At 53.7% G+C, this 18,061-nt stretch overlaps 4 protein-coding genes across 4 annotated transcripts; all 4 read left to right on the top strand.

The window, feature by feature from the left end:
• Positions 1-229: 229 nt before the first annotated feature.
• Positions 230-1,204, top strand: IUM83_14214 (DDB1- and CUL4-associated factor 13; the record flags this gene model as incomplete). The annotated part of the gene is made up of 1 exon (XM_067938940.1): positions 230-1,204. The coding sequence occupies one exon, from the start codon at positions 230-232 to the stop codon at positions 1,202-1,204; it is 975 nt and encodes a 324-aa protein (XP_067790976.1).
• A 298-nt stretch (positions 1,205-1,502) lies between these two features.
• Positions 1,503-3,608, top strand: IUM83_14213 (glycoside hydrolase; the record flags this gene model as incomplete). The annotated part of the gene is made up of 7 exons (XM_067938939.1): positions 1,503-1,984; positions 2,058-2,346; positions 2,450-2,535; positions 2,627-2,752; positions 2,972-3,077; positions 3,220-3,308; positions 3,446-3,608. 7 exons carry the CDS (start codon positions 1,503-1,505, stop codon positions 3,606-3,608), a joined length of 1,341 nt encoding a protein of 446 aa, XP_067790971.1.
• Positions 3,609-4,835: 1,227 nt separating this feature from the next.
• On the top strand, positions 4,836-9,086 carry IUM83_14212 (Vacuolar protein sorting-associated protein 27; the record flags this gene model as incomplete). Its single annotated transcript, XM_067938938.1, has 3 exons — positions 4,836-5,609; positions 8,960-8,998; positions 9,063-9,086. 3 exons carry the CDS (start codon positions 4,836-4,838, stop codon positions 9,084-9,086), a joined length of 837 nt encoding a protein of 278 aa, XP_067790970.1.
• A 5,830-nt stretch (positions 9,087-14,916) lies between these two features.
• Positions 14,917-15,518, top strand: IUM83_14211 (uncharacterized protein; the record flags this gene model as incomplete). Its single annotated transcript, XM_067938937.1, has 2 exons — positions 14,917-15,333; positions 15,414-15,518. 2 exons carry the CDS (start codon positions 14,917-14,919, stop codon positions 15,516-15,518), a joined length of 522 nt encoding a protein of 173 aa, XP_067790973.1.
• Positions 15,519-18,061: the final 2,543 nt, after the last annotated feature.

Below are 18,061 nucleotides of genomic sequence, written 5' to 3'. Positions count from 1 at the left end.
GGTTGATCCACCCGACAAATGCTACCATTGTTCACGCTTGCCGTCTTCCTCAACTGCATCGTTTCTGCTTGGATTCGCTGACTCATTTTGCAAAGACATGACTTGGGACCGGCGTTCTGAACGCGGCTTTCATCCAACGAGGGTGTCATTCTGCTGCAGTAGCAAATCCCTGCCAACGGGCCCGAGCGAGCTCCGCCGCAGAAGCAAAGTTACTCAGATCCCAACGAGCATGGGCGTTATCGCAAGCACGGAGGAGAGCTGGAATGGCTCGACGATGCCGTCCCAGAAGGACAAGCTCGCGATCGTCACGGGCGCCAACTCGGGTATCGGCTTTGAGGCCGCCAAGGCGCTCGCGGCGCACGGAGCTCACGTGATTCTCGCGTGCCGCCACGAAGTCCGTGCTCGGCGCGCGGAAGAGCAGATCCGCGAAGCGCTGGCCAAGCTGCCTAGCGATGCTGTGGGGTCGGTGGAGTTCATGCAGGTGGACGTGGGCGACCCCGACAGCGTCCGCGAGTTCGCCCGAGCATTCCACGACAAGTTCGACCACCTCGACCTGCTGATCAACAACGCCGGCGTGTCGGTGCCCGCTCAGCGCCACATGCCCAACGGACTGGAGGCTCACTTTGCGATTAACCACCTCGGCCACTTCTACCTGACGAGCTTGTTGCTGGACCTGCTGCGCCGTTCAAAGGACCAAGCTCGCGTGGTCAACGTGAGCAGCCTCGCGCACTACTTCGCCTGGATGTACCTGAACTTCTCGACGCTTGGCCACACACGCGGCAGTCTCCGCGACTACCTGACGTCCAAGATGGCCAACCTGCTCTTCACCTTCGAGCTGCAGCGTCGTCTCCAGTCCGCGCAGATCGAGAACGTGGTGGCAGTGGCGGCGCACCCCGGATTGACACACAGCGACATCTGGAACCGCTACTACCGCAGCACTTTCCCGTACTGGCTGGCCGAGTTGTTCGTGTGGCTGGTGTCGTGGCTGCCGTTCATGACGTCGAAGGTGGGCGCGCTCCCCATTCTCTACGCTGCGACCATGACGAGCGTCAAGGGCGGGGAGTACTACGGCCCAAACGGCTTCCTGCACATGCGCGGCTACCCCGCCCTCGAGGCAGGCGCCAAGTCCAGCCACTCGCTCGAGAACGCAAGCAAGCTATGGAAGTTGAGCGAAGACACGCTCGACGAGAAGTTCGAGCTGTAAGGGCGCAGACTAATACATGTACCGGAAGACTCGAGCGGGCAGCGTGAATGTACCATTTCATGTGTGACGCGCGCAAAAGGAGTATTGATGAAATGTTAGTTCCGTCATCTGATGCACTGAATCAAGATAGTAGCCACTCGTTTCCATCCAATCAAATGCGGCCAACATATTTTCAGCCAATGGCCTGCTCGTCCTCGATACTCGACGCCGTCCAGTCCTCCAACAACTGCTCTATTGCGCTTGACATCTCTTCGCGGACACCTCTTCCTGCTCCTCCCGCCCTGCTGTGCCTGCCGCCATGAAGGTCAAGACGATCTCCCGCGTGGAGAAGGACTTCACGCAAGAGGTCCAGTCCGACAAGCTCAAGGTCTTCCGCAACTACGACCCGGCGCTCCACCCGTTCGAGCGGCCGCGCGAGTACACGCGCGCGCTGAACGCCGCCAAGCTCGAGCGGCTGTTCGCCAAGCCGTTCGTGGGCGCGCTGGACGGCCACTGCGACGGAGTGACGGCGCTGGCCACGAACCCCAAGAGCCTGGTGGCGTTCGTGAGCGGCGCCGCCGATGGAGAAGTGCGCGTGTGGGACCTGCCGCGCCGCAAGTGCGTGTGGAACGTGTACGGCCACCGCGGCTTCGTGCGCGGCCTGGCGGTGACCCCGGACGGCAACACCTTCTACTCGTGCAGTGAGGACAAGACGGTGAAGCAGTGGGCGCTGCGCGTGAAGGACGAGGACGACGACGTACCGACGGCGCTGGCCACCTTCACGTCCAAGGAGCCATTCCTGTACGTGAGAACGACTATAGCTATGGTATTTTTTTTCGGTGTGGGCTGTACTGATGCGTGGGTTGATCTGCAGGGGTATTGACCACCACTGGTCTCAGGACATGTTCGCGACGTGCGGCTCAAAGGTGCAGGTGTGGGACCCGTCGCGCTCGACGCCCACGCACGAGTTCGCGTGGGGTGCCGACTCGATCAACTCGGTGCACTTCAACCCGGCCGAAGCGTCGTTGCTGGCCTCTACGGGCTCGGACCGCAACATCACGCTGTACGATATCCGCGTGGCGTCTTCGATGCGTAAAATCGTCATGGGGATGCGATCCAACGCGCTTGCATGGAACCCGATGGAGCCCATGAACTTCACAGTCGTACGTGCCGTGTCCTCCCGAAATGACTTTTTGGTCTCCGCCTGGGGCTCTTCTGGGGGTGCTAATGCGACTTGCGCCACCGTCCTGGATGCTTTCTTTGCAGGCCAACGAGGACCACAACCTGTACACGTTCGACATGCGCAAGATGAACCGCGCGATGATGGTGCACAAGGACCACGTTTCGGCAGTGTGCGTCACTTTGACTCGGGTACAGTGGTCGAACGCTGCGCAGGTGTCTAACGTGACGTGCTTGGTGTTGTTATTGCTGCTGCTGCTGCAGAATGGACGTGGCGTATTCGCCCACGGGCCGGGAGTTCGTCGCGGGCTCGTATGACCGGACGATCCGCATCTTCAACGTGCGCTCGGCGAAGAGCCGAGAGGTTTACCACACGCAGCGTATGCAGCGGTACGTCTCGTTTTCCGACCGTCCCTAGTCAGCGCGCTGTGAGTCGTGGACGTGCAACGTCCCGGCGGCTCCTGATGACTTGAGTGGCACTGCGTGCTGCGGTTTCGCTACTCGTGCGGCGTGGCGTCATCGGGACCGCGACAGCGAGCCGCGCTGATGGGAAGGCGCTTTCTTATTCCTTGACCATTGCTAATCGACCCGTTGCCTTGTTGACCGCAGCATTTTCTCCGTCAAATTCAGCGCCGACGCCAACTTCGTGCTGTCCGGCAGTGACGACACCAACATCCGCATCTGGAAGGCCGAAGCTTCCAAGAAGCTCTCCAAGGTACGCTGCGCTCAAGCCGTGCCGACCATCGAGCCGCCCGTTACAGCCTCTCACGTTTTTGCAGCTTTGAAGTTGCTGACGTGGCGCGCCACGCTCACGGTAACGGTTACGGGTCTGACATCTTCAACGTTTGCTTGGTTAGATGGCTCCGCGCGAGCGCCGCAAGATGGAGTACAACGAGTCGCTCAAGGAGCGCTACCAGCACCTGCGAGAGATCAGCCGCATCTCCAAGTACGTGCGCCGTTTTGCTCTGCTGTTGGTTGCTGTCGCCGCCCGGTCTGGGCTTGTTGCTCAGCGGAGACCGCGGGGATGCGCGCAGTCCCACTAACGCTCCGTCTGCTGTTAAACCGGCACGTGTGAATCTACAGGCACCGGCACGTGCCCAAGGCCATCAAGAAGGCGGCCGAGGCCAAGCGCGAGGCCAGCGCGCGCGAGCAGAAGAAGATGGCGAACCGCCGCGCCCACGCCAAGGAGGGCGCCGTGCCGCACACCAACATCCGAGAAAAGGTCGTCGTGCGCGAAATGGAGTAGAACGCCGGCGGAAGCCTGGCGGACGCTTCCACCAGGCCGGCGCCAACCGGAGCTCGCTGCCCCCAACGCAAACGGAGCGCCGTCGCGGCGGCGCTCGCCACGCCGCTGGCCCCTTGGCGCCAGCGCGCCTTCCGCTCTCTGCCCGTTACTCGTTGCTAACGCCCGGCGGAACGTTCGCGGCGCGGCGCCCGGTGTATATACGGCAAGAGTCGCTGTCCCGCAGGTCGAAGTGCGTCAGCGCGAGCGCTGCCGACGGTAGCCATAGCATAACGACCAACAGCGATTCCGAATTGTTTGATAACCATGGCGGAGCTTCCACTGAAGTAGCTGGCGTGCCCCGCGTGGGTGGGATCCGCCCGCCCGCCTACCGGACCGCGGTCTGCGCTCGGCAGCCGCTGCTGGCGTGCCTCGTGGCGTGGTGGGTGGACGCGCTGTCTTTGGAGGGCACCCATGCTCATCGCGAGCCATTCCACCCACAGCGCTCTGTGCGCGTTTGCTGCTCTGCCTGCTGCTGCTGCAAACTAGAACGCGGCGCCCTGTCTGAAGCTGCAATCAAGGGCGCCAGCGCTCCACCTCACTCTGTAGCCGTTGCAGCTCCAAGTTGAAGCGCTCGGCATCTTTTTCTCCTCTGAGAAGCGGCTGCTTGGCCATGCCGCTGCTTGGCGAAAGAGGCAACAGAAAACAAGCAAGCCGGTCTCTGCGCACCGGCAGATCCGCGCGCGCGTGCTGCTCCAATTGTGCATCTTTTCGCAGATTAAAACTCGTCTTGAGCTCGCATCAGCGCGAGCGGCAAAACAGCCCAAAACTATCGGCGGCCTATCGCGGCCCGAGCTCGACGCTCGACGCTCGGCACGCCACAGCCATAGCTCGGACGCGGCTCGGCGGGCCTTTGCAAATCTCCGCCTTGATGTCGGACACATCATCTTTTGTCCGAGTTGATGTCAAAATCCTATTGCGAATTTTGTGGGGTCCCAGAGAGGATAGGGTTGACCCACCTGCACGCAAACAGGAGGCATACTGGAGCCCAGTGAAATCGCGCTCGCAGATGAACTTTTGGGTGGACGAATTTTCCTCTCTCTCCCCCCAACGCGCAACTCGCAACTCGCAACTCGCGTGACGGTCTCACAACCGAAAACTCCCCGCGCCCCTCAGGCAGGCAGAGGCAGGCAGGAAGCACCGCGTGGATCAGTCCGTAGCTAGCGTTACGTCAGTGTCAGGCAGCGAGCGATGAAGCCCAAGGCCGCGCAGGACGCCGCCGCCAAGACGGCGCTGGAGCTGGCCGAGTCCAGCGAGTGGGGCGCGCTCGACCGCCTCATCTCGGCGCAGCCCGAGCGCGCCGACGACATGGACGACTTCGGCATGATGCCGCTGCACTGGGCGTGCACGGACACGCACGTGCCGCTGCGCACGGTCAAGAAGCTGGTGGACGTGGCGCCCGCCGCGCTGGCCCACAAGAACAAGGGCGGCCTGCTGCCGCTGCACATCGCCGTCAAGGCCGCCACCAAGCTCGAGGTGCTGCGCGCGCTCGTGCAGGCCGCGCCCGACGTGGCCGCCTGCCTCTTCGAGGAGACCCCGACGGGCGAGACGCCCGCAGAGCTCGCCAGGGCCTACCAGCTTTCGGACGACAAGGTGGCCTTCCTCGCCGACATGGAGCAGCAGCTGCGCACCGCGGGCAAGGCGCCCGACCGCCCGAGCGCGCGCTTCCAGGCCTTCCTCAACCAGCCCGGGGGCTTCCCGCTCCCGGACGACGCGGCCAGCGTCAGCAGCTTCCGCAGTCTGCCCTCGGCCCTGGGCAGCGGCCGCGGAGGCGCCGCGCTCGACGACGAGTGGGTCACCAACAGGTCGGCCGTGAACGCCGTGAGCAGCGCGCTGAGGCTGCCCGACGGACTTGCGGGCGTGCCGCTGCCCCCGCGCTGGCGCCTGGACAAGCGCTGCAACATCTGCCAGCTCAAGTTCAGCTACTTCAAGACGCGCCACCACTGCCGCTCGTGCGGCGAGTCGGTGTGCAGCACGCACTCGAACAAGCGCCTGCCGCTGCATCACCTGGGCCTCAAGACGCCCCAGCGCGTGTGCATTCTGTGCTACGACGACTTGCGCGAGAACGGCGCGCCGTCTGCCGTGGTCAACATGTACGGCCACGGACGCCACAGCGGCTTGCCCCCCATGGAGCCCAACATGCTGCGACAGGAGTCCACGCCGCTGCCCAAGGGCGCCGGCCGACCGCCGCTGCGCTCCATCAACAGCACAGTGTCGCTGACCAACACATCGACCAGCAGCCGCGACTCGGCGTTCCAGAGCCCCTCGGACACGGACCACTACTTCCACTCGTCCAGCACCCCCCGTCGAATCGTGTTGGACAAGGCAGACCGCGACCCGATACTGACAACGGATTTGCCGTTCGAGGACGACCCACGTGGACGCCCCCGTGCCTGGACAGATGTAGATTCGACGGAGAAGTATCAGGACATGCAGGAACAGGTGCGCGAGCTTGAGTCGCATGTGCAGGAACTGACCTTGGCCAAGTCTCGCATCGAGAAGAAGCTAGAGGACGCCACTCGCATGGCCGCCGAGGCGAAGAAGGAGCGCGCGGCCGTGGACGCGGATGTAGCGGAGCTTCGCCAAAACCGGATCATTGATATCAACCGCCTCTCCTTGGACGACGATGAAGACGATGAGAACCACAACAGCAGCAACAAGAAGGAGGAAGTGCAGGGGCGCCAGCGTCAGTACTCGGTGCAGGTCGAGAAGAAGATCGAGTTGATCGAGGACAGGGAGGTGAACGTTGCCGAAACGTGCAACTACCTGGGTCAGGTCTTCTTGGACCGCGGCGAGTACAACAGCGCTGTTGTGGAGTTCCGCAAGTCTGTTGATGCGAACCGCAAGGATGTGGACGTGTGGATTAACCTGGCGCGCGCACTTCACGGCGCTGGTGAATTCTACGATGCTGAGATTGCCATCCGGCGTGCGCTGGCACTGACGCCCAAGAACTACGCGTCCCTGTCGATGCTGGGAAAGATCCTGCACTCGAAGGGCGAGCACGACAAGGCCGTGGAGGTGTTCCGCGAGGCATTAAGTCTGATGGACCAGGAGGATGACTCGGATGAAGATGTCGGTTCGATGACTGTTGGATGGTAAGGCGTCTTCACCGAGGCGAGCTCTCCTTCTTTTGAACATCTATGAAGCACGAGAGCTTTCACGCGCCCAGCACAGCGCTGGAACTCACACAACCAGACTACCGACGTTGGAATGCCGCACGCGCTGTTATTTAGTAAGAAGACGCCGTTTTCCAGCCCGAGGCCTCCTTAACGAAGGCTGACGGAGGACACACAAGTACAGTAGGAAACAGAAAATACAAGCGAGTTACGAGTTACACAGAGTGTCCTAACCTTCCCTGTGAAGAAGAGCGCCAGCATCAGTACCCTACGCCGGCGTACTTCTTAATAGCGACAGGCTTGTCGAACACGTAGGTATTACCCAAGTTAGGATGGAATCTCTGAATCATCGGTTTTGCTTACGAGATTGTAGCCGAGAGCGATGTTTCCTTATAGGCATTCTTCTGACTCTCAAGAACGTTCGCAAGCTTATCGTAAAACTCGAGGGCTGGACTCCTTCATATAGGTGCGATTCCAATATTTAATCGTCGAAGTCCTTCGAGTTCGTAAGCAAACATCGTTATACATCTATATATCAACCTATATTATTCTTTGTGGTTTGACTTTATAATAACGAGCTATTCGCCGCCGCTACGCGGCGGTAGTTCTATGTTGGGTCCCAGTAGGGTGGGCTTGGCCAAAGCCAAGCAAAACATTTACCGTAAAGCACGGGTTCATTGCAACGATCGTATAAAGTTCCCGTCTTATATAATTTATTGGCAAATTCTGTGTTTTAATACCAGTCATCGCACAATTTGCGGATAAAGAATGCTTTGCCTTTCCATACAAATATTAAGATGAAGACGTTGTGTCATCCCCATATACATGTATCTGATCTCTGCACCGTTTGTGCCGAAAATCTGACAGTTTTTACGTGTTGCATTGAGGCCGTGCATTGCGGTGAACTGGTTTACGGTACACTCAATGGGAATCGAACCCGTGACCTTATGGTTGCGGGTTAGCCATCACCCCACCGCATCAAGATATGGTAGTTGTGTATCGGTCGGTACAACTACGTAGATAGATTTCTTTATGAAGTGGCAAACTGGTAGATACACTAAACATTCATAGCCACAACGATCCAATTACGCTTCACTCCCGTTTCTTTCATATAAAATAGATGTTTAGGAGTATGGATGGAACACCTCTTGCGCGGCGCCCACATAGTGGTTTGTCAGGTGGGAGTTGGTCGGGAGGGCGATGCCGTCCCCGGTCGGCCGTCCACGTCGTTGATGTATCTGATGTCGCCCTCCGACACGTGGATGGTCCGGTAAACTGCGCGCGCTCGTCCAAGAAGTCCTGTAGCTCGACCCACGTGCGCCGCCTGTTAGTCCAGTTCCAGCCTCGGTCTCGGGTCGGCAGCGCCTGAAAGGCAACTCCAGGTCGCCCTGAGCTATGAAGTGCAGAGCCGACAGCTCCGGCGCTGCCTGGACGAACCGCAGGCCAGCGTCGAGCGTCGACAGATCCAAGCAGCGCAGGACGCAGTGCGCGACGCCTCCACGGCCCACAGTTCCATGTCGCTCGTCACTGGCGGGAGGGGCACCTCCATGCTGGATGAAACTTTGGAGTTGAAGTGAGTTGGAAAGCTCTGATGGTAAGAGCACTACCGACATATTCGGAACGATCCAACCACTTTGCCCCGGATGTGCAAGTCAAACCGCGCAGCAAAGAAGGGAGGGTTAAGCTCGAAAAATAGAGAGTGGTCAGATCTTTCCGACTTTGTCTGGAATTTTCATTGGCTAAAATTGACGGGCGGGAAACCAATCAGAGAACGAAGGTGCTCACGGCTTCGACCATTTCCCAGCTGTTTGATCAATAGTATAGGGTAAAGTTACAACGCTCTCAGCTATTAAACGACGGACTTCGTCGCAGAACAGCAACGAGATATCGGGCCAATCGCTAGCAAAAACTAACGACTGGTTGGGACCCAAAATCACACTGCGTGCCCGCTAAATCCGCACACTATTATGCGTCATGAGGCGCATCGAGCGGAGCTACTCCATTAAGAAGAAGCGCGAGGCGCTGACAGTGATTGACCAAGTCGGCATAAAGGATGCCTCACGTAGCCTAAATATCGCCCGAGGCACCCTCCACGACTGGACTAAAAAAGCCGAAGCGATTCGTGGCTTTACGGGTAACGCTACGTCAAAGACGCTAAAAGGTCAGGGGCGCAAGGAAATATTTCTTTGCGTCTCTGAGGTTTTGACGTACATGAAGGACGTGCGGCGGCTTGAACAAGTAAGTCAACAATGGTGTTAATTGCTACGGACTGTATATTTTAAAGGTTATGCCTATTATGCAGGTTCTGTCGCCGCTGGAATCATAGCGTTCATGTGGAAGATTCAGCCGGAGTGGATGACCTCCTACTTGAATGAGAAGGAGACGGGTACGCTCGCGCTCGAGCGCATGGTCCAGCGACTGTCTAATCGGCAATATACTATGATATTTGTTGTATTGTTATGCGTATTGATGTATTTAAATTTGTCTTGTAATTTATGGCTTGACAGCAACGGATCCTCGTCACAGAAGCCCCAATCTGCTAAAAAAATCTCACGAGGAGCTTGAAGAAACACATGCTGAATTCGCTCTCTCGTTTGGGCAAAATACGAGGCCTTCGGAGGCGGCGGTGTGCTCAACGTGGACGAAACGGCGATTCTATTCGACAGGCCGCCGATAAAGTCGTGGGTTGGCAAAGGAAGGAGGGATTCGGCGCGTATTTTGGGCGCTAACAAACACGCAGGCTGTATGACGGCAGTTTTGACCGTGCGGGATGACGGTAAGCTTTTCGCTATCTGTTATCATATATGCTATTGTGTATCAATGTTGTATATTCACTGTTAATTTGTATTGTTAGGTATAAAGTTGCCAATTCTCTTCATTATCCGTGGAGTTCCCGGTGGACGGTTCGAACAGGGCGAGCTCGAAGAATACCCAGAGGGGCACTTCTACACCGTTCAAGAAAAGCTTGGATGGACAGCTCCGTGTGGAGATTCTATGTAGAAAAACTGTTAAAGTTTGAAATAGATGCACCCGCTGTCCTTCTTCTTGACAACTTTGAATGCCACGTCTCGGAAGAAGGGCAGTGGATCGTGGCCGAGGAAGCCAACGCTACGGTGGTCCCATTACCACCCAATAGCACAGCACTGTGTCAGCCGCTTGATGTGGGGGTAATGGGGCCTCTAAAATCAGCGATTGGAAACAGTAGTAGTAGATGCACTGGCGGTACTGCTAAGGAAAAGCGTATTCGTGCGATTAACTCAACTATTCCTGCATGGGAGTCTATTACAGCAAGAACTGTAATCCGTAGCTTCGAAAAGGCTATTCCGAGGTATCCGGAGGTAACCATTTGAAATTGAATATCTTTTTTTGAAATTTCATATGCATTTATGAACGGTCTCTGTACAATTGACCCACGTTTTGACCAATGACATTTCCTGCCGGATTTTTTGTCGGGCACAGTGTTCGTCTATTTACTATGGAGGATGGCATTAAGTGATGCCGGATTTCTGCGTCGTTGTCTGTAGTACAGGCAGAGAGCTGCCTGCCATCCATAGTGCGATGACGACAAGAGGACGAGGAGTGAGCTGTCGAGGACGCAGTCCGAAGACGAGCTCACTTCCTCTTTTGCCTCCAGGTACCGAGCACGGACCTAGAGTAGTAGGCATAGGAATAAGAGGTTAAGAGGAATATATTGTTGTGAGTTACCTACAGTATTCTGTTCATTTTAACACATACAAAGCCGTGCTTCGCCGGAACAGCTCTGGATTTTAATTTGCGGACCGCACAGCACAACAATAGATATATTTTTGCTGCTCTCGTTTTTTTCTTTAATAACAGGAAATAGGTAATTTAGTTGTTTCTTCCTCCGCACGACTGCCCCAAATGGTTATACTACGTAGTAGTACAGTAGTCGGAGGTAAAACAGAACTGCATTGCAATCCTTAATGGGAGCGATGCCGCGTGTTGGCTGATTAATTTGGCGTCCGGACGTGGACCCATCATTTGCGAGCCTTCAACAAAACTGCTGATTCTTTGGCCAATATGGTGATGGACACGGGCCGCAGCAGGCAGACCACGATTGGTGGGAAACCGAATGCGCTCTGGGCAGCAGCTTTCAACCACGTTAACAACACTGGACGAATGGAGATGCACCTGAGGAAGGAGTAAATTACAAAGCGGATTAGTCTCCATACAATGGACTATACCCACGAAGGGTGACAACTTGCAGACGACGCAAACGAGCGGAGGCAGGAACTTTGTATTAGAAGTCGTTAGAGTAACGAAGTGATTACAATGCAAAAAAATCCTAAATCGGAAATTCGCCTTCACTTTTTGCCAGTCACATTCCGAGAGAGCACTGCTTGAAACTGATACTTTTTTAGAAGATAAGACTGGACACGCATATAGGTCTGCACAAGGAACTATGTCAATAATATGGACGTGTTAGCTCGCACGGACCGTACGATTAACCAAAATTGTTATTGGTCAGACAATTTTATTCTACACCCAAATCGTTGCACTTTGAAACCTAAGTCGCACATTTTGATCGAGAAATAGTGGCAATCCATGAATCTTGACCTATATTGTGAAGTTCCGTGCTACCAAAAAGCAGTCAAGGTCTAGTTCAATCCACTCGTGGACCATGGCATGCATTCTCTTATTTTTCATTTTATTTTCCGCGGATAAAGCCGTTTTCCAAATTTGTGAGGCCATGCGACGTGGATGTCTGTGGCCCAGCCAACTCCGACAAAAACGTGGATCAACTGTAGCTGGACTCCGTAGCACCCGCGGCCACGACAGGGTCACCCGTCACCTCCATCCTCAGCTCGACGCCAATTGATGGGCAAAACCATCTCTGCAGTTAGAGCCCTTGAGGGTACAACGTATAGCGTCCAGGGAGGGTCCAGACAGCGAGCTGTGGCACGCATGATTTTCGTGAGCGGCCATGACCTTCTGAACCAAGTAGTGGATGCGCTGCTCAAGAGCGCAGTGCCGTCTCAGAAGGCCATCGTGCCTGCGTCCAAGGCGTCCAGCATCCAGCTCTTCGAGCTCACCCCTGGCCGTGGTCGACAACGACCATCGCTGCAGAACGGCAATTACGCCGAGAAGAAGATCAACAGGCAGTAGCATACTGCAGGATTCCTGTAGCGGGGAAAGAACCCGAAAATGCTGTGATTTTCCTGACTATTGTTGTTGATAGCAAACTAACGATGCTAAGTAAATAAAATATTAAGAGACGAAAGAATACCGTATCGATGCCGTGGAGTGGGAAGGTAACTTACTTATAGCGCACGCCTTAACTAGGTCGTATGCGACTTGGCTGGGAACACCTGTGTTGTGGTGAAGTGCAGCTGCAAACATTGTACAGATTGCCGTGACATGGACGACCTCGAGATCGAGATAATGTTTCGATCAAGGAGATCAACATTTCTTGTCGTTGAGGCCAACTGGCTGCATTTCTCGTCCCCCACCTCGTCGATATCTTCATTCGCTTCAGCATGCGATTCATCATCTTGGTGCAGTACCGCCATAACTCTTGGGTTCCATTTGACGCCGGAAAACGTTTCGACGATCAATTCGGCTGGAATACACACTGTACACATAAAAACTTCAAAATAGGGATATTGCGGTGTTCTCGTCCACTTATACCGCAGCTCATCATGGCGGTCACGCACAAGTTTCATCTTACCAAACTAGGCAATCCAGTCACGCACAGTTTCATCTTGCCAAACTAGGCAATCCCCGGGGGTCACGCGCCATAGCGCTCTTGCGTATTATGCATATCACCCAATTCTATTAGCAACCACCGGATTAATAGCTCAATCGAGCAGCCCTCTCGATTTAGTATTATCATATATTGTGGTTTGCAGATATTTTGTCGCTCGGATTTAGGGCTTATTGTGAAAACCGGTGATTTTGTCACTCCGTGTAGCTCTGTAAATCAGGGCTGAGAGCAAAAACGATACGTGGTAATTTGTACTGGATAGGAAGTTAATGTGGGTACTAATCTGAGTAAGTCGGCTTAAATAGGAGTTGGGAACTGGGCTCTAAAGCCATCTTGTCGGAACAGAGTGGTGAGGGAGAGAGACAGCGGAGACACGATGTATCCTGCAGGATTTCGATGGAGAGCTGTGGTGCTGCACTACGCGTATGGTGTGCCATGTAAGCGTGTCGGCCACATATTTGGCATCAGTTCGCGACGGTACTTCGATGGTATCAGCAGTTCAAACGTGACGTCGAGGTCATCAAAGCTGCCCTCTGGGTCGAAGCGAAACTCCGCGTCCTCGACACGGACGCTGGTTCTGCTCGCCCTGTTGATTCCTCCTATTTTGACTGATATCTTGGCTAGTGTTTGCATAGCCGCTTGCTCGGTGGATTTATTTGTGCGGACTTCCTTGGAATGCCGAGGTTGGAGCTGACATTTCAGCCTATTTAGAGACCAAATCGATTCCGACTCTAAAGTCGCTTTCTTGACGCGATGCAGCATAAGACCGATTATAATTAGGGGTACCCAATTCTAAATAAGGGATGGGTCGAAATAAATAAGAGTTCCCGTCTCTAAATAAGGCACTAAATCGGCCGATTTACTATCCGATTAGACATTCTGAGTGCTTTTCACAATAGATCGATCGGAGTAGGCTAGAGCAACCGAAAATACACAGAGTCAAAACATCATTTTCGGTTGCTTCGGTGTACCTTTGGTTTCTTCGATGAATATACGGAGCGCCCCATCTCCAGGTGCTATCACGCAGCTGCGCAATGAAAAAAATAACTTTGTCGTACTTTAGCGAGAGCAAAGCAAAATCTGAAAATTTCCGATTCTCTAAGCCTTCCATTTCAGAATCCCCCTCTTCCCTCTGTCTCAAAGAGTGCGGTTCTCGCGCACGATGGTTCGTCCAAGCGCCCGCCCTGTCCCGCTACATACCTGGTTGTCTGACATGCTTTGTTATACGCGCACCCACCGAAGAAGGTCTCCTCCCTTATCCGGGCCACAGCAAGCGGTACAAGTCTCCCGCTTCCGACCCTCCACCACTACCACGCCAACAACAAGCGGAGGCAAAGCGTGTGAAGATTCGCGTGAGCAGCCGCCATGCGCGAGAGGAGATTGCGCCGTCGACAAGGCGATACGGCGGGAAGAGGCTCACTGCATATCAGGAGCGCGTGCTGAGCGTGAACTACAGCGACTACGTCCGCAATCGAAAGAAAGAGAAAGAAGTGAACGAGGCGTGGGAGAGCAGTTGCTACGATCGTTGCAGAAAGAAGAGAGGGAGCGCTCCGATTCCGTCACGAGCGAGGAGCTGAAGCAGGTGCTGTACTAACTGGACTCGGTTAACGGCAGCAGTCAGACACTTAGAGCTGTCAAGGCATCCATACCCGCGCATCAAGATCAAGATGACGAAAGCTGTGAAGGTGCACCGAAGACAGACCAAAACTTGGCCGAAACACCGAAAAAGGACCAAACCTCGATGTCATCACTGCCCGTCCGTACATCAAGTGACACCGCGCTTGCCGAAGCGCTGGACCAGCTCGACGAAGAAGATGAACTTGAATCGCATGGAGATACGGTTGACCTAGATTACGTGGACGAGGAGGAGAAGGCATTTGAAGTGGAGAGTGAACATGACGACACGGATACTCGAGACGGAGATTACGGCTTCGAAGATGCCGTCACCACCGAAAACCACCCAAACTCCCACCGACCGCAGAACAGGAGATCCACCGGAGACCCCAAGAGAGATCCAGACGCTTCTGAAGTGGGGAAACCGATGGCTGAAAGTTTTTTGGAGGGCTTTCCGATATTTTGGCCGTCGTAGAAAGCATTCGAGGATGTTTCGCCGACTTTCAGCAGCAAACATTCCAGTTGTTGTCGTGTCGAAAACCCGAGGTGGTTTTAGTGGACTCGACGCATGACACGAATGTGAACCGGTACAAGCTCTTTACCTTTGCAGTGCACGATGTATTTGGCCGGGTAAGCTGCAATTCACAAGGTATACACCAAAAATAAACTGAACTTACTGAATGTTTTTATGCGTTATTATCATGTAGGGTCAGTACGTTCAACACGCGCTGGTGCAGACAGAGGAAAACCTCATCTAGCGTTGGCTGTAGCTGCTTTCAAGAAAAACAATCCAGAGTGGGCTAACATCCGCGTGGTAATGACGGACAAGGCCCTGCACGAGAAAGAAGTGCTACACGGAGCCTGGCCCTACTCCAGAAGAACTGCGATGCCACTGGTGGAGAGGTTAGATCTACCACCTTTTGAAATCACGGGCGTGCTGGCAGTAGTCAGATTCAACGTCCGGCAGGCCGATCCTGTCATCAAGGCGATTCCTCAGGCAGAGCGTATCCGCCACGCCATACAAACTATCGACGAAGCAAACAATCACGACTTGCTCGCGAGGTGGGACGATTACGGTTACGCAACATACGAGCAGTTGAAGCCGATGGAAAAGGTGGCGACAGCGAGAAACAGCTTCAATCTCGTGCAGGTGACTGTCGATTGGATCGACAAGGTGGAGGTTCAAGTGGAAGATGTCGTGAAGCCATTCAAGGACACGCTGGACGTCCCCAAGGTAAGCATGCGCGAAAACTCAATTACACTGAAAGTTAACACAAATTATACAGAACTAACAATACTGAAAAACGTGGCTAGGTTGACTACAAAACCGCTGTTGAGGATCTGAATCTGGGCGAGTGGTTCTTTGGACGGCATCCGCAGTACGGCAGTGACCTCCTGGATTTTCGTGAAAACCTGTGACTGCACACGGGCTCCATCATTGGCGCGCTGTTTGTGCTGCGAGAAGCGTATGAGGATGTTGGAATCATCAACCCCCGATTTCTGGACTTCGATACGATGGAACAGAGGGCTCGCGTCGCACTGTCGAATGGAGCTGCAGATCCTGGAGTGACGAGTGTGGTTAGCGTCGTCAACCTCAAACACCACTGGGGAGCGTTTTTTGTGGATCAGCGTCGGAAACGATGTTACCTCTTCGACCCCCTGCAGCTTAAAAGCAACATTACCATGCTCAACGACGCAGTTCGAACCGTCGTTGAACCAATGCTCGACATGACGGACCAGCCCCATATCGAGACGATCACCGGGTGCGAGCAGAAAGACGGCACGTCGTCTCTGGTGTTTAGTGGTGATAGAGCTACTGTTGTTTGGAGCTACACAAGAGCATTGAAGAAACTACTGGAACGACACCCTCTACAATAGTGTCGGCTACTTGCGTATGCGGTACTTGCACAAGATACTCAAGCTTTAGAATTACTTCAGTATTGGCGAAACCGAAGGCAATGAAGACAAGTACTAGAGTCAAGCGTAGCTGGTAAGGAGTAAAGTGACACCAACAGATGCACGTTTCGTTTTTCGGACACATATTTTGTTTTCGGTAATGTTTTGGTACAAAATAGAAAAACCAAAAATTCACACAATGCACGGGACTTCGAGTTTTTCGCGTGCGCACGGATCAAGTCGACTTAACTCTAAATATCGAGTAAGAAATGTACCTTATGATTTCCATGCTTAAATGCCATACTATTTTTCAAACATTCATAGCGCGCATGCTTTCAGTGTGTGATTTGATTTGTTGTTTTATGTGTTCACTATTAATACGGTGTCGTATAACATACCCATTGACGTAAATTTCCTACTTGCCGTATTCTATTCGAGTGACCATTTTCTGTAGCTACCAGAAACGAGGACGTTACCCATCATCTTAAGGATTTGCTCCCCATTTTCGCCATTCCATTTTCGGTTGCTCTAGCACGATCCAGATCGATCTCTGAGATAAAATAATTCGAAGACATAAACATGCGAGACGGTAGTAAATCGACCTCCAGACGTAGGTAAGTCGCACCACCTCTTCCTACTTAACATAACGGGCGCATCGTGGTTCTCAGGACACCGAGGTAACGTCGCCGGCCACTGCTACTCCGATACGACTCTGTTGGACGTGTTTAACGGCTCGTTAGCTTCGTCTGTGAGTGCACTAGCGGCTCCTGTATCGCTGGGCTTTCCGCTTGTCTGTCGCGCGAGCTGCACTCCGCCATGTAAGACCACATGTTGATACTACGCTACCATTTTACTTTAGGAAAAGCGTTTCGTATGAACCGCTGTAGCTCCTCTAAATAAAATGTAGGGTGGGCTTTCACGTACTTTCGAACACGGGTAACCACGGCACTCGGCCAACGCGACGAGCGGTTAGTTCGATCTCCTTCATCAACCACACCATCGGTCAAAAACAACTTGTACCAACGTTGCAGTGTTCGCACGTTAGGCCAAAATATATCGCTAACATATTGCATACAGATTCCATACACATGCATAAGAAAAACAGCTCGCCAACGGTAGTCGAGAGAGTACATGCTGCACTTGTGCAAGGTGAAGGTTTTCGGAAACTGCGGTGCTTCGACAGATCGGCAGCGCGATCTGCCGACCACTCGTCAAGTGTCCACATGTAAGTGTCCAATTGCATATTATATATATAAAGCACGGCATTATAATCTGTACACAGTCACCGCGATTTAAAATAAATCGGCCCGAATTGCGTTTTGGATCGGCAATTCGACCACAGATAGCGTAAATCGAGATCGAGATCAAGGCTGGTGAAAATAACTTGGTCGAGTTAGTGGCCATCTGTTTTTATATCGGGCGCCAGATATTATAACTCGGGCAAAACACTAGGTGAAAACGACAAACGCATTGTAAAGCATTATACTTCTTTTCGCACGCTCACCGCAAAATCCAGAGCTGTTCCGGGTGAAGCACGGCTTTGTTTCGCGAGTCCGGACTGATTTGCAAACACCTGACCAAATTGCAAATTCCCCAGTAATTAATTAGCTAACTTCGGTTTCCTCGGTAAGTACGTCTCCGCCTTCGTTAAATTCGCTTTTGGACTTCCGAGCTCTCTATTCTTGTCGTCGTACCCCTTCTGATACGGCAAACGAGCTTCGCGGGTGCGCTGGTAGTAGCGCTTCTGCGCTGCCTTAATGCGATCCTTGTTAGCCTGGTATTGGAGAGTACGCCATGTTACTATATTACTAACTTAATATTTGTCACTCGAATGTTCTCCAACGTCCTTTAGTGATTAGCTGAATCCTACATATGCTCACCAGCTCGCTGATGTATTCATTAATGGTGGTGCGGACGTACATCGTTAGGGCTGGAGGAGTGACCAAGGCGCTCACTGAACAACTTCCTTAACCACTATTGGCGTGCAAATGAATCAAATGTACGACTTTTAAATTCGCAGCTAATTTAAAAATGCAAGATACCACAGACTACTTCGGCCAGACGAT

The sequence above is a fragment of the Phytophthora cinnamomi genome (assembly GCF_018691715.1).
Source record: "Phytophthora cinnamomi strain GKB4 chromosome Unknown Contig42, whole genome shotgun sequence".
In the NCBI taxonomy this organism is placed as follows: domain Eukaryota; phylum Oomycota; class Peronosporomycetes; order Peronosporales; family Peronosporaceae; genus Phytophthora; species Phytophthora cinnamomi.
This window is presented reverse-complemented; position numbering and strand designations above follow the sequence as displayed.